The sequence below is a fragment of the Asterias rubens genome, chromosome 3 (assembly GCF_902459465.1).
Source record: "Asterias rubens chromosome 3, eAstRub1.3, whole genome shotgun sequence".
In the NCBI taxonomy this organism is placed as follows: domain Eukaryota; kingdom Metazoa; phylum Echinodermata; class Asteroidea; order Forcipulatida; family Asteriidae; genus Asterias; species Asterias rubens.
Window position 1 is genome coordinate 18,820,320 of NC_047064.1, and position 16,963 is coordinate 18,837,282.

Here is a 16,963-nt window from a genome sequence, read left to right on the forward strand (position 1 = left end):
AATATATTTTGAGTGAGAAATTACCTCTCAAAAACTATAACGTTACTTCACAGAGGGAGCCGTTTCTCACAATGTTGTATGTTATCAACAGCTCTACATCGTGTGTTACGAAGTAAGTTTAAATTAAGTTGTTATTAAAACTTGTGGTTTGATTTGTAAATAAGGGAAAATATTCAAGACTACCCCCGTTTGTGCCCAGTCATTGATTATAATTAGCTAGGGTGTATCATCGCATAGTTTAGAGAACCGGTAATTATATGCAACAAAACTATAAGCCTTCGGGCTGTAGGTTTCCATGTTAAATATGTCAACGGGTCTCATTAAAGTTCCTATCCGCTTATATTGAAAACTTAAAAGACTACCCCCCCCCCCCCCCCCCCATCAAGTAAAAAACAAAAAACAATAAAACGAATATCGATAACAAAAATAATTAACAACAAACATTACAAATTGTAAAAATAATAATAAAGACAGAAAGAAATTAAACAAACCCATGAGCCTTCAGTGTGTAGTTCATTAAAGTTCCTATCGGCTTATGTTAAACTTAAAACATCCCGAACTAGTAACAACAACAAGTATATATAAAAGAAAAAATTGAAAAAGAAAAACAAAAAAACTGTAAGAATAAAAATAAATAAATAAATTAAACAAAACTATCATTCTTAAGGATAACGTTTTCCATGTGAAATATTTTACCCGACCTTTTTTAAAAAATCCCATCGGCTTATAAAATTATTGAAAACTTGAAACATTACCTCCTAGTAGTAATACCGAAATAATAACAACAAACAAAAACATCTACCATTTTGAAACTAATAATAAATAAAGGAATTTAAAAAAGCTAAAAGCCCTCAGTTTGTAGTTATTTGAAGTTCCTCTCGAAACAAACAAAACAAATAAATACCCCAACAACCCCAACTAACTAGCAAACAAACAGACGCAAAAAAGTACGACCTAACAAACAACACCGACATGTAACAAATACGGGGGAAAATGAACGAGTTAAATATCAAATAAAGTTAAAAATCATAAACAAAAATTTATAGTTAAAAAAATTAAATACAATCAGTAATCAAACAAACCACAATTATTATGAAATACAAACATAAATTCATAAACAAATACTAAACTTGCAGAATTTTGGTTTATCATTATTATTCTCAAAATTATGTCACTCCCGTTTGTAGATCAGCCAAATAGGGTTACAAAAATCTGAGTGAAAATACATTTTGCATTTTCCCGTATTCCTCACAGGTTTGCCATCCTAGTGTGATTATATATAAAACGGTGACCACAATCAGCCCGCCTAGCCTCAACACAATATTAAATCGAATCCCCCGAGATTGAGTCGGGGGACTTCCGCATTAACCAAACGCGAGGAATCCAAATGTAGACCCAATATTATGTAAATAAATGCATATTTTGAAATGCAATAAAAAAAAAAACAGGTTGCTGGCGTTCCTCTTATGATATGTAATTTCATACAAATGTATGAAACTTAATAAAAGGGCAATGCGAAAACATGAAAGCTTTTGGTTTGGATGCATGGTCTATACACGGTTTCTGGATGGAACCAATGTCTATGTGTGTGTGTGTACACGTTATGATCGCAAGGACTGCACAGCCAACAACCGAAGCCACCCGATTGGTCAAAAGAGAAGCCGTCCACGTGACGCGCCAGTGACGTCAGCAGACGGCTTGCGAAGCTACGCAGCGGATCGTTATAAAATTTGCTGGTCGGCTTTAACGAAGATAAGAAAACGATTCTCACCGGAACGGAACAACATCATATACGCGACCAAGACGATTAGCTTGTGTGTGTGTGTACGGTAGAGGTGGTAGTGAGGACTAAAGTCAAAAGGCGAGCAAGACAGTGCAACTAAAGACAACAGGCCAACAAGAGTGTACAGAGACGTTTTGGGGTTTTACATTCCTGATTATAACAAAGGTAAGATTTCAGTGTTATTTGGTTCGGTTTTTGAGTTGTTTTAGAGGGATGAAGAATTTGGTTTCGCTTAGTGAGGAACCTTTTCGCTCTGTCCTTCACAGACAGTGTGCTATCAAAATGAATTCGTAAATGAACAGCGGTGTGATTATTTAGACAATAGTTTTCATTTCAGGAGTTTTCCCGGCAGTGACTGGCTACTGAGGTACATCAACCTTAACTGTTTTGTCTATGTTCGTTCTTCGGTACTATACATTTTATGCAATCTGTTTCATGTTGTAGATCGCGATAGTTGCGATTAGCTGAAAATGAAATGTAACCAGCTTCTTGAATAAACAGCGATGTGATTATTTAGATAAGAGTTTTCATTCTCGGTTAGTTTTCTACGATTTAGATCAAATTTGTTATGCCACAAATATTTATATACTAAAATGATTTACCCGAACAGTACGTATAACAAATAATCAATATTTATTAAAGGCAGTGATTACCAAAAAAAGATTTCTTGATTACAAGTAATGGGGAGAGGTTGGTGGTATAAAACATTGTGAGAAACAGCTCCCTCTGAAGTGACGTAGTTTTCGATAATTTTCCACGAATTTGATTTCAAGACCTCAAGTTTAGAATTTAAGGTCTCGAAATCAAGCATCAGAAAGCACACAACTTCGTGTTACAAGTGAGTTTTTTTTCTGTCATTGTTATCGCGCAATTTCGACGACCAATTGAGCTCAAATTTTCACAGGTTTGTTATTTTATGCATATGTTGAGATACACCAACTGTGAAGACTAGTCTTTGACAATAACCAATAGTGTCCACTGTCTTTAAAGTTAAAAACAAAGAAACACCTTACAGACAACTGAGACAATGCAGCGAAGATGACAACGAAAATGAGCTTTATTTGCGCTATCAATGTTTGGTATAGAGGAAATATGTTATCTTCAGTTATTGAACTTTCTAGCTTACAATCGCAATGACTGATCGGTGACAGTGAGAGAAGGTGTATCTTAATTAATATCGAGCCTTTTCTTCTATGCATCTCCCCGGTCCGTGTATATGCAACCAACAAGTTATGTTTGCATAGGCCTATGTGCCTTGAGTGTCTCCGGTCTTAAACTATATTGAAATTCTGCAAACAAATATGAATATCATAACTGGGCCCGTATAATAATAATAAAGTCTGTATCGTCGCCTCTGTTCAAACGGAATGGCAACAACACCCACCAAAATGAAATTAAATATCAAGACTCGTCAAACTTGAATAAATAAAGTCAGTTTTTTTGATAAGGAGGCTGTTGATGAATCCACACAGAGCCGATACTTTGGCTGCATATTGACAGTTAGTGTTTTCCGGTTAATAATATAGTGAGTTCTTGGACATTTGCCGATTCTATCTCTAAGGCAACATGCATTTTCTTGATTTTAATTTTCTTTGAATGTATGATGCAATTTATTTTCCTCACGAGCAGAGCAAAAATAATGCAAACAAAGTATAATAAAGTCGAGAGGCGAAACACTCAAATCAGCAGAAGAAAAAAAAACCAGCGATTGAGTGGTATTCATGAATGGATGCAATGCTTTTTTTATCCAATATCCAGCAGCGCGTGCAAATATCAGAAATTATAAATACATTAAATTAAACAAAAGTAGCACAATGAAACTATTCTAAAGGGTACACAAATTTGTATGCTATATCAATCATCAAAATGGTAGTAAAAAATCTATCGCAAAAAAACACAATGAGATTTGGTATAACGATGGAAAACTATCAACATAATGGTATTTCTCTTGCGTCTGTGGTATAGCCAATTCATTACCAACAGAAAGTGCAGTTAGATATCACAGTACTAAGTACAATCACTGTCATACACTTGCTCACTTTCGAGTGTTTTAACGGCCCAGCGAGCTCCCTTTTGAGTGTGAATAGCTAAAAGCGATGACTTCTGCAAGGGTGAGGAAATGTCTTATCCAGTTTCAAAAAGATCCCTGTACTCTTGGAGCGATTGAATTAAACTCATTCATTCCACGGTGGTTTTGTTTTGGTTGCGTTGTACCTGCCCCGTTTCTTGTTTAGTATACATTTACATATCAGAGGTAGCAGCTTCCAAAAGGTTAAAGTTACTGTACTTTATTTTGATTCAAAATGGGCGAACGTAGAGCGGTGGTACCGATTGGCACACAAGTAGTAGCAGTTAACCAATGTTGTACCTTTGCTTGATGCATACATTGTTTGCGTAAATCGTTGTCAATGCTTAATTTGTGTGGTCACCGTGGTCAAGTGGTTGGACCGCGGGGCTTGCAATTGCAAAAAAAGGTTATGGGTTCGAATCCCCCGGGATTAACTGCTGGTTTCACAAGGACTAGAATAATTATTTTAGTCTACGTTACTGAGTCACTATTGCTTGATTTGTTCACACCTTATTTTTAAGAAGTAAACGCACACAATCCATGCCTGCCCAGCAGATCAACCCAACTACCAAATCAGAAATTGTTCCCTCTTTAATACCTAATGCCTAATGTGACAAAACCAATGTGTCAATTTTAACACCCAAGTTTTGCAGGGCAGTTTCCATTGTCATTTTAACATAAGGAGAGCAACGATTGGTGCATCACAATGCCTCTATTGATGCCAAAGCGCCTATACCCTCAAACTTATGAAGCTATGGGGGAAGAATCTGACATCATTTTACAAAATCTGCGGCACATTTATTGTATTAATATTCATTCAAAGAAGGTTTAATGGCTCCACATGCCCATCGGTCCCCTTTGATGTAACGACTGGTAGTCGGTTTGTTCATAAACACATTACAACAAGCGCTAGATTCAGGTATAGGTACGCACCACTCAGTTGCCAGAATTCAAAAGCAATTACATCGCGAGCCACGTTTCCATACAAATTACATTCTACTACGGTTCTACTAGATGCGGAAGGAAATTGTATACAATGAAATCATGTCTATAGCCTTTCCCCTTAATTGTTTTACCCCTTTGCCCGCAAGAAAAGAAAAGGGTCTGTACTCGTTAACTGAAAATGCCACACAGTGGCAATTTAGTTTCCACCCTTAATTGTTCTAAAAAATTACGTGGTCGCTTCAAAAGAACCCGGGTGCACGCGGTGCCGCAAAAAAAAGAAAGAATAATATTCATAGGTTTCGATTATTACATTTCATTTTCCCTTTTTTTTTTTTTTTTTTACCTTTCATGGTCAGCAGTTTTTGTTCTATATTAATATTGATGCTGAACGGTTTTTTGCCCGCAGCTCCGAACCCTGCTTACTTTACACAACATTCCTGAGCGGTAAAACGACGGCCTTATTATTAAGTTAGCGCTTCAAACCATATTGCTTGGACACAAAATTCTGCTCTGGTTTTTTATTTTGGTGAGGAGCGTTTGAAGGTGGGCATTAACATGGGAAAAATAATTGCATCTGTTTTCTCTCGTATTTTTTGCCGCGCTTAGGGATAACCGAATCAGTGACGAATCACCACGGTCAAAATTAGGGAGAAGTGCTTTTGAGTTTTTTCAAAGCTTCCGTTGTGATGTATTTTTGAAAGATATGAGGCGGATTTGTCTTCTCTCGTCATAAATAATCGCTTCAGAAACATACAAGTAATCGCGTTCCCTTTGCGCACACAAAGATACCACACTAACAGCGGAAGAGCTGTGGCGGATTTTTCTTTTTGAAACATATTAATTGCTTCACGCACACTCAGTGTATCGCAGGCATCCGCGTTCCCTTCGCCCATTTCAAATACACCACGCTTCACGAACACGATCGAGGTTTTATCAACAATGTGTAATGAAAAAAAATGTATCGCTGTTCAGGTTGTTCCTAAACAACACTGTCGATTACACTTGAGGATTTTTTTTGATCTTGTGAAATATTCCGCAACCACGGTGTGAATATCCACAACATGTTACCACTACACGTTGCTCGTGTTACTTTTAAAGAACAGTCCGCTGAGGTTTCAATGACCGTCTATACTATTACAACCCGACCGCGACCGACCGAGGTTTGGCGTTACAACAAAATTACATGAAAGACAGAAACAAAAAGTGTTCCGTTCAATTAAAAACAACTCCCGGCATTTATTTTATTGCTTCGTTTTTCCCGAGCAGTCAAATTACCACGCTGCAAATTAAATGAAGACGTCTGATGTCCTCCTGTAAATGATAAAACTGCTCTTTCGCGCCAAGAAAATAAAACGTCACGCCATTGACGTTTTGCCTTTCGGGGGCTGGTAAACTCATCTGTATCCCTGCAGGATATAATCGGTCATAACAAGAAGAAATAAAAACAAAAAAAAATCAAATGAAAGCAACCCTTACATTTAAACTATTTTAATGTAATTCTAGACTTTCAACTACTATATTTAATTTTGTGCACAAAACTATCGCATACCCATTTGCACTGTGTCCTAATGCGCAAAACGCAATCGACACAATTGGGCCGACTAATAGATTCAAAAGCCAGTTATAGTTTCTAATCTTACTGAGGTTAACAACAAAAGCAAGAGATAGAAAAGAAAAAAAAACGATGATGGGCGTAAGCAATAGCTGTCAGTGCGCTGTCGGATAATCTCGATTAAAAATGTAACTTACAAGACGAAAGAGGTTGACGTAATGTAGACAGTCAGTGATAGTTTTATAACGGCACGCCATGCGTAAAAATACCTGCAATTTATCCGAAGGCAATACAAAGGCTTCATGTCAACTTTGGCTCAGCGCGCCTACGCCATTTCCTAAACACACAGGCTGATGTCATGCGTGCAGCCATGCGCGTAATTCCATTAGGGCCTGTCAGTGGTTGGTTTGTGATCGTCCACCCTCTTTATTACACCGCCAATCAAGCATGATGGGGAGAGATGGGCTGCCATTTTAAAGATTGTTTTCTTGTCCTTTTATTCCGTTCCTCCTTTTGTGTCGAAGCCGTGATGCTGAGTTAATTCAAACACCACCGAAAACTACACGTGTTTTTTTTTTTATCGGATCATTTTTTGGTTCGGTACTTTCAATTTTGTATTATTTATAGGGATGATGTTATGAGTCTTTTTCCCATTAGGTAAACAATATTGCTGGTTTAATTTCCTACATTTTTATCCGGCGTTAAATGTAGCAAACTGTATTGATATAGAGCTGACAAAATAGGCGCAGACAGTGTTCATAATGTGTGTGATCAACCAAATTGTACGAAAACAGTGAAACACTTTGCAAATTGTTCAGCATGAAAACACAACGTCTTAACTTCATAATAAATTAGTTTTTAGATTAAACAAACAAGGAGTGTGTTTACCAATCCGATCGTGTACGATAGAATAACTACCTTTAGTCATCAGTACAGTTATTTGACAAAGGCCTACTGGTCTTCTCGCCCAGGCCTACTCTGCAAAACTGCGGTGTAAAATTATACTCTTTTCGGTCTAGACATTAGACAACATCACCAAGGTGTTGTTATTCCGATAAATTATTGGTGAAATTAATAGCACGTCGGTGTTGTCACCCGCAGAGATAATCACTGCAAACTCAAAGTTTTGGGCAGTGTGTATATTATACAAGTGCTATAAGTCTTGTTGATGTGCAAAATATGTTTTCGTACAAAACATGTTTTATTGTGTGTAAACACATTTTTTCGCTGTTATTTAAGTACGGGTATAGCGTCATAAAATCCGGGTAACATAATATAAGCCGTATTGTTTTCCGCTGCGTCATAATTACGTACTGAAACTAAAAAGAACGCCGTTCCTTCTGAAGCCGATTCCACAGCAAGCAGACTCATTAGCGTAATGACCTTTCCAGACAAGAAACTGTAAACTTCAATCTCTTAAAAGACAGGCTAAAAAAAAAATCCCCAATCGCAAAAAAGGAAAACAAATAAAAAAAAGTAAATTGATGCTGAAACCGGATGCCTGTCAGTTGCTTTACTCCTCTACCCGTTCATGTTGATAATACGGGAAAATGAAAATAAATAATAAGACCTTCCAATCCATATAATTGATAGAAATCTAGGGATTGTGTAACGTGCTCCGTTAGGAACAAAAGTGTAATTAGGGTGAGCGGTTTTTGACCTGTTACGGTCAACATAGACTGACCTTGCTCGGTAGGGTAAAACCTGTGTTTAAAGGGATCTATAAGTAGAACTTCCAAGCCAAATAATTGATATAAATTGGGGGATTGCGTGACGTGCTCTGTTAAAAAAAGTGTAGTTTTTGACCTGATGAACAAGGTTTGACCTTGCTTGGTAGGGCAACGTCGTGTTTAAAGGGATCTAAATGGTTTCTTTCCCAGTTTTGTTTTATATCAAAAACATTTGAAAAGCTGGTTTAGAATGTGTCTCGGGAGACAGTCAAACAGTTACCGTACCGGCATTTCATTCTTATCAGGCAGATTTTCGGCACTTCCTAGAAATGCCTATAACAACCACTTCATAACTGGGCATTTATATCACCCTGTTCCAAAATGCTGCTACCATGCACTGTCACTCGGTGGCTTTTCACCAACGCAACCTGCACGTGGATATTTGTATGCAATAATATTTGGGCGGGAAAGACATTCTCGTGTCTGTTTTCTTGATCGCGAAGCCCCATTTCCTGCTTGGATCATCATGTTCGCGTACAAACAAGGACCGTGTGGACAGAACCAGAATACCTTATAAACCCAGCATCTCATCCATGCAAGACCAATGACAAAAACAGGCACCGCGCAACACATTTCTATGAATACAATCGTTTAACTTCCAGTAGCCTACAATACATAGGGTTTACGTCTCAACTTCCAGTTCTGTACTCTAAGGAAAATCACCTTATTCAAGTGTAAAAACAAATAAATTTACGTATATATTTACAAATATATTTCCCTATATTACGTGGGTTCCTTTTGTTCTCAGGTCCACACTTCGTATGTAGTGTGGAAACTTACATAATATCCCTTACATAATATGCACATGTTTATATGCCGTTTGTATATGATACAATATTAACCCGAACCCATTGGACAATGTCACGTTACAAGTAAAACAATAAACAAGTGAAATAGAAGATAACTGTGTGAAGATATTGGAAGTTTGTTTTTACTGTTTGAAACTATACGCAAAAGATCATGCACAAAACATGTCATAAAACCTATTTTACATCAAAATAACGCTGGCTTGTTTTATTCTTTCTCCTCTTCGGCAGACAAACATGGATTTGAAGTTATTCCTTCTAGTTGGAGTGTGTTGTGTGCTCCGTGCATCAGCACAGGACAGAAGTAAAGGTAAGCCCACAATCTCTTCATTTCTTCGATTACAATAAGATTGCGTCTAGAGATCAGGGCCTAATTGCATGGCTCTGATTACCGCCGAATTCTGCGCTTACGATCGCGATTCACCGCTTAGATGCAAGTGCCGAATTTCTGCGCTAGCCTTGTAAGCGTATAGAATGCATAGTAACGTGAAGTACGCACGCGCAGAAGCCCAAATTCGCCGCTAACCCGTGAAATACGCTTGCCGTAAGCACATAATTCCCTGCTTCCGTAAGCGCCGATTCTGTGCTTACGGTAAGCAGAGCCATGAAATTGGGCCCTGATCTTATTTCAGTTGCCTTCAAGTTGACTTGAATGTGCTGCTGGGACATCAAGGTTCCACGTGTATAAACACATATTGTATTTTGTGCATCCCGTGGAGCCATCTATGGTTCTCTCCTCTGTCTCTGTGGTGGAACCTCCCTTGGACTTTTTACACAACATTCCTTGTGGATCAAATCCCCTTTGGGGGGACCCTTTGTCAGTTCCCATTATCTAGCAAGTTTTTCTCTGTCTCCATGAGATAGCGAATATGAAATCAGTGGTATATGCAGTTTCAAAATCCTACTTATTAGTTAAATACATTGTTTTGGAGTTGCTAAATAAGGTTTGTACGCAGTCTACCTTTAAGTTTTATTTCGGTTGATGCATCGTCCGTGGCGATCAAGCGATGAAATAGGCGGTCAATCAAGACGCGATATCAGAATCAATATATGGATGCTGTGCAGCTCAACACAAACGTATGTTATGGAATATAAAGATATAGGCTATCTTAGATCAGGACGTGTCCTGAAACGAAAAAAAGTCACAACAAATACGCAGATTTTAACTAGTTATTTCTTGAAAGGCTATCCTTTGAGAAAGACTCTGTAAGGTCGAAACTTCAGGACGTTAACTTTGTTTGTGTTTAATTACTTTATAAAAGCTTTTTCGATGCAAAAATTTGAAGCGAATACAGCGTTGATCTGAAAATGGCACATGTTGCAATGTCGAGGCCGTTTTACTCACCGACCAGTTCCGGTAGCTGAGCAATTTAGTGGCACTTAATGACACGTATAGTATAATGGAAAAAAAACAATCGAAAAAAAATCAGCTGTTTTGTATTGAAACTATCACCGGAAATTGTTTTAACTTGACTAGGTAAAAACCTGTAACGATTCATATTTATTTTTTTAAATGTACACTAAGCACGATACATTATTTTCATTTGTCTTTTTGAATAATGACGCATCGGAACACGAGTACTTCTCCATCGTGATTGTTTTAATCCCAAATAAAAAGTTGTATACAAAACTAACCTTAGAAATGTTATTTCAAAGGATGGTCGCGTTTTTTTTTTTTTTTCTTTTAGTTTTTCCCCCCAGATATCACGGAAATTCCGGCGCGTCTTCGTCCAAGCGGGAAGATTAATCCCCAAGGAATACACAATCTAACAAGCGTTTACCGCGCGCGGTATTCTTCATATCCAATTCAGATATCTGGCGATGACATATACCAAAACCCTTTTAAATACAATATCCTCACACTTATCTTTAACGCACTCTAAAACTCGGCACTCGCCCACATTAACTTCTTCTTTAAAGAACGTGTACAGTCTCTTTAAATCGGTTTTGAGACTTTTCCCACGGTCGCAAGTTCAATGATATTCAAGAGTGTTAAAATTAAAATCTGATAACCTGTGCCGTTTCAAAGACCCGTGAAGGTCTCCGGGCAACAGCAGGTCTCTTTCAAGACATGAATTGTTCAGTGTGTCTGAACAGATATTTACCAAGTTCTTGAATACAGTTTCACCGCGGACGAAACCCTTGCTCTACCAAGAGTAGGTATTCCATCGCAGCGGGGTAAGCTTTTTTGTATTTTCTTCGAACAGTTCCATACTCGGCGCCCATCGCCAAACCTGAACGGATCAATTATTGTTGACACACCAGATATCCACCACATCAGATAAACTGGTTTGAAAGTGCGGATCCCCTGATTGCCATACAATACCAGAATAAGATATCATTTCTGCGATAAATTGCTAAGAAACTAGTTTTTTTTTTTCAACAAAATTGTTTGGATGGGAGCTCCTTCTTATTCCCACCTTGTCGACTTGTTCCATTAAAATGTCGAATTTTTGAGCATCACGTTTTTTCGATATTGTTGTACGGCGCCCAGTAGTACAGAGAAAAAGGTCGTCGCAGAAGTAGAGTTCCATGTTTAAAGGCACTCTACACGTTTGGTAATTGTCAAAGACCAGTGTTCTCACTTGGTGTATCCCATCATAAGCATAAAATAACAAGCCTGTGAAAATTTGGGCTCAATTGGTCATCGAAGTTGCGAAACAATGATGAAAGAAAAAACACCCTTGTTGGACGAATTTGTGTGCTTTCAGATCAGAATAAAAGACTTCTAGCAAAAATATTTTAGTGAGAAACCTAAAAAAACTCTTTCTCAAAAACTACGTTACTTCAGAGGGAGTCGTTTCCCACAATGTTTTATACTTATCAACAGCTCTCCAATGCTCGTTACCAAGTAAGTTTTTAAGTTAATTATTTGTTTTGGGTAATAAACAAACGTGTACCTTCCCTTTAAGTACAATAAGTTTCACCGTAATGGTCCTTTCTCTATGGTATCACGTATAAAAACCCGCTCTAAGTATGAAGACACCGTTTACGTAAGTGCTACATTTACTTCTAGTATACTTAACAAAAATAACCCGTCATCTATGTTGACAATATTATCTATCAAGAGTATGAAATGAACCTCCTAAACCTTCTTGGAAGATCTTACTGATTACGAATAAACAATTTTCAACAAAAAATTGTACTACTGATAATGCTTTTACTATCAGCGACTAATGTACCTATGATCAAACCCCACCACTCCCCCGTAAATGTCAAACTTTAACGCCCATCATTATCCCATTTCCACCCACTCGACTGCCGCATTAGTAACCCCCACCTACATTTAGTTTATACCTTATACCTTGAAACACCCTTGATTCCGGATCCCCATGCCAATCCACCTTCATTTCATATCGATCAAAACGCGAATTGAAATGTTGATAGCCGGGGACTTTGCGATGAAGGTTATGTGAGAGCTAAAGGCTGAAAGGCATGAGTTTGTTACAATCCAAGAGTATCTTGTTTTACCGCGCTGTCAAATTGCACGGTGTTTAGTGCTGGCCGGTTGATTTCTTTGGCGGTATGCCGTTAGTAAGTCAAAGACCGTTTTTCCAAAACAGTAATTTTCGAGCTCCTCCAGGCCTCTTTTGTATATCGGCTATGAACCAAAAAGGCTGAAACTAAATGGCGTGTAACGATGCATGATACAAAAAAAAAAACGCTTCTCATATTTTGTTGAATTATTATAACGTAAAAGAGGTTGTCCCGAGGGTAAAGATGCATTTAGGTTGGCCTTGACGGAACAGCTCGCAAAGCAATCTGCGGCCAAGCTCCCCCTGTCGTAAAAAAAAAATTAGATAATAATTATATTTTGCACAATTTTGGATCCTGTTCAGCGACCCATTATGATTGGAAGAGACAGGGAGTGTAACAGCCGCGTGGAGTAAATTCCTGAAGGAATGGATGGGATGACCGTGACTCTTGTTGGCCGTTCAAGAGCTAAGCGGGCGCGGGAGATGGGGGTGGGGCGTCGGCAGTGGAGAAGGTGGGCTTGCGGAAAGGGTGGTGGCGGGTTGAAAACACAAACAAAACAAGTATCAAACTGGTCGATACTTGTGGCATGACGAAGAACGAGTTTTGTGATACAATTTAGGACCTTTTCTGACTAGAGATCAGATGTATCGAGTTTCCCGTTTTCAACGGAGGACAATAGGAGAGGGTGGGAGTGAAATGCTTTTTTTGCGATACTGCCCAAGTGTCTATTGAAGATAACAATTCCACATACTACACAACTGATTCTACAAACCTAAACAACTCGGTAGTTAGTCCTACCCCGACCGCCTTTGACCAGAGTGAAATATAAACCAATTAGCAGTTATCTCGTTTCATATAATATAATATAGTAGTGTTCCAAATCTCTATTGAAGACAACAATCAGACGGTAGTAGTGCTCCAAATCTCTATTGAAGACAACAATTAGACGGATTGTACAATATTGCTGTCACAAACTTAAAATTACAGTAATTGGTAACATAATCCACCCCCATTGACCCTAAGGGGAAAACAAATCAATTAGCAGTATCTTGTTACGTTATTATATAATAGATCCTAAACACATGATGTCATTTAAGTAAAGCGCACTTGACTAAAGGTCAACATATTAGGTTGCTCATTTTGCTCAATTTGCGCGCCGCGCATACATTGTGCACTTTCCATTGTTGTACCAGAGTTTTACCTTAACGGTGTCGGCGTGATGACGTCATTGCATTAGGTCTGTAAGCACATATAATGAGTATTTGTAAAACGCATTCGAGAGTTAGTCCGATGACATACAATAAACGATAAAATAAAATGAATCCTTACAGTTAAGTAAGTTTATTGTTAATTGCTGTCCATTGAGGAGGAGGTAGTTTCTGTAACTACAATTCTTGGGCAAATGGCTTTATCAGCCGTCTATTGTAAATTCTTAATGAACTATCCAAGTGTATCATTGAAAAAAGACACGACAATTACTCCTGAATTGCAGCTTGGGTGCGATTGGTACTAAAAAGTAATCCGCCACATCCCTGTCTTGACCAAATAATACAATTTATCAACCTCATACCCAGTGGTATATGCCGCGCCATTTTCCCCAAGAACGGTGATTGCAAGCGCAGACTTCGGCGGTTAACAGAGCCATAAACTTTGGTCCAATTTCATAGAGTTGCTTAAGCACAAAAAGTAGCTAAGCACAACAATATTGTGCTTACAAGAATAATGTTACCAGCCAAAATGCCATTTCTAATGTTCAATCTTTGACAGGTATCCTGCATGCCACTGGTAACAATATCTGCTGAGGCAGCTCTTAGCTCCCAGCTATGTAAACTTGGTCCCTGCACTGTACGTTTCCACTGTCTACTTTAGTTTACTAAATTGTGACGGTGTATGCAGACGGGTGTATACAAACTTCAAACAACAAAAGTGTATGATGGTTTTGCAGTTAACGATAAATAAAAGATATGATTCTGGTGAGGACTGGATTGAACCGGCTCAAACTGAATGGGACAGGCGTCAACCAACGTTCCCAACATCGCGGAAACGTTTACACAGTGGCGCGGGGGGGGGGGGGGGTCCATATAAAGCGCTTCAATACAACTTAAAAGCTTGCAAGACTTCTAACTTCCTCAGTGTTATGTTGCCATGATGTTTATTTAGTAAATCGAGAAGACTGGAAGGTCTCTTGTCAAAAAAAATAAAGGAAACACGAAACGTGATAATACGAGGTTATCACTAGGTTAAAACGAGGAGGTAAAACAACACACAATAAAACACAGCAAGAATCACTTAACGTATATTAGAGAAGGTATATCCACGGCAAACTATCGTTTCTGCTGTTAATGTAGTCCCGGTCCGAGAGAGGAAGTTTATAGGAATCTTGAAAAAGGGTTTAAACAAAAAACGCACCAAACTACGGGGAACCCTAGTCAAAATCAATACCGGCATTTTGTGCATTCACTTTACTTTACGCGGCTGTTGAGTTGGGGAATCGATGGTCGTGGAATATTAACTTGAGAAATGTTGATATGCCTTTACGATGTGTTCGAGACCAGCACACTGCGTTGTGTTAACCTGTTCATCACCTTCATACCTAAACAGGGGATTCGGATGTTAGAACACCGTTTGTGAGCTATCAAAACGAGAGAAAATGAATTAAGGGACATTTTGTTTTTGGGGGGATTCTTGTGGAAAGGAGACGTCAACATCTAGGTTGTTGTACCAATCCCGAGGTTTGTAATTTCATCAGTTTGGAATTAATATCGGCATGCTTTAACACAGTGTCTGTTAAGTTTCCGCGCAGACACGTTTTCGAAGCATTTGACTTGACACTTAAGGCATCAACATGTAATTGATTGTTTACAGGGGCACCTTTGGAGATACGTGATCTTTAGAAGTCAATATGCAAAAAGGAGACCCATCACTTTCCCCCTTGGAGGCTAATAATGCAGTTTAACTTGGTATCTGTTACTGTATATAGGGATGCTGCGTGCAGAAGAGACCTTGATTTGACGGGAGTTAGCTTGCCACCGGGCCTAATTATCGTTCCCAATCGAATCCGCATTGCACGGACTCGCCGGATATTGGTCTGGAAGACACGAATAGGACACCCGTGCCATTCTCTGCGACTTGGTTGCTTCGGCGAAACAGCCAAAACGATTACTGTTACATGAATGCCCTCCATAGGCCTCGAACAATCGCGTGTGCGTGTTATCGGACTGACCTGACGGATTAAATACAATTAAAACATCAAGTCTATTGATCGTTAAACAAGGTTTGGAGAAAAACAAAAATCTAATCTGACGGAGAAATGCTAACGGCCTGTACAAAGCGGTGCCCTTTTTTCATCATGGCGCCAACAGAAACATCACCAAGCCGTTTCCTCGTGTTCACAGCTTTATGGGAATCTTTCTGTCGGCCGCCCATCAACGAACCCTGGCACACATACCTACAAACTGCCTTCTAGATATATACGTGATCATTCACTATAAGCCTACAGTGTCAGCAATCAATATTACCGTGTTGAACATCATTCTATTTTGTTCCACTTAGTTGTGACGTCAACTTACAAACTAATGACAACATATCAATAAACACGATCAACTTTGTCAAAACCTCTTGTCATAACAAAGCAGAAATCTTGAATTTCTCACACCTTACGTATGAATTACGGGATAAATTAACCAGCCTGTCCCCATTCTCAATAAATGTACACATTATAGACTCTACAAATTTTGGGTAAACAATGAAAGAGTTCAACAATGCATTGCGTTATTAGCTGCACATCACTATCTTTATAGTTTGAGTGTGCTACTTCAAGGCCTTCTGCACTCCTCCCCCCCCCCCCCCACCACCGCATAAGTAAACGTTGCACACTTTGATATTCCCAAACACAAAACGTTTCATCACACACCTACAAAACAATCACCACATCATCGCTGGGGGAAAACAAATTCGTCTGAAACGGTGTGCCAATTCAGTCCTTCTTTAATCATAGTAGCATGATTATGATTGTAGTAACCCGTTGTTAATACGTCGAGCTAATTGGCACTGTTCTTCTATTATTTTGTCTTCTAGCCGTCACACAAATATCGTTTGGGGAGAAAAGTGCAAATGATTTTTCCCAGAAAGATTGCTGGTTGATTTTCTTTTTTCTGGGACAGTGAACGCGGGGACTTAAACGCGTTCCGTTTTCTCGCTCTATCCAATTATTCAATATGTCTAGAGTTACACGTTGATAGAAAATGGTCACTGCACTGCTTCAGTGTGAAAACAAGATTCTTATCATAAAAATGTCTATTAAAAAAACCCGAGAGTCGTTATTTTGTGGCATCAATTCTCAGAGCTTCCGATTGATTTGAATTTTGCTTGGGGAGTGTTATTTGTTTAACCTCCAGCGCAGGAGAGACTGCACTCGAACGTTAGGCTATACATGAATTTTCCTCATAGAAATGGCAGAAGACACTCTATTAGATAAAATCATCAAAAAAGAAAACCTGTATGGAAGAACATTCCCCATGTATTTGCAGCGTCTTTTCTGAGTGGTGGGACGAAACATTTGAAGGTGTTCTATTGATTTTTTTTTTTTTTTTTTTGGGGGGG

The 16,963-nt window shown here is 38.7% G+C and overlaps 1 protein-coding gene across 1 annotated transcript in view; it reads left to right on the plus strand.

Annotated features, from left to right (window-relative positions):
- The first annotated feature begins 1,746 nt into the window (after positions 1-1,746).
- The window catches only part of LOC117287824, a 28,117-nt gene continuing 12,900 nt past the window's right edge, over positions 1,747-16,963 (plus strand). Inside the window, exons 1-2 of the mRNA XM_033768360.1 lie at positions 1,747-1,948; positions 9,116-9,194. Coding sequence (XP_033624251.1) covers positions 9,122-9,194 — 73 coding nt within the window. The 5' untranslated portion in view covers positions 1,747-1,948; positions 9,116-9,121. The remainder of the gene's footprint in view (positions 1,949-9,115; positions 9,195-16,963) is intronic.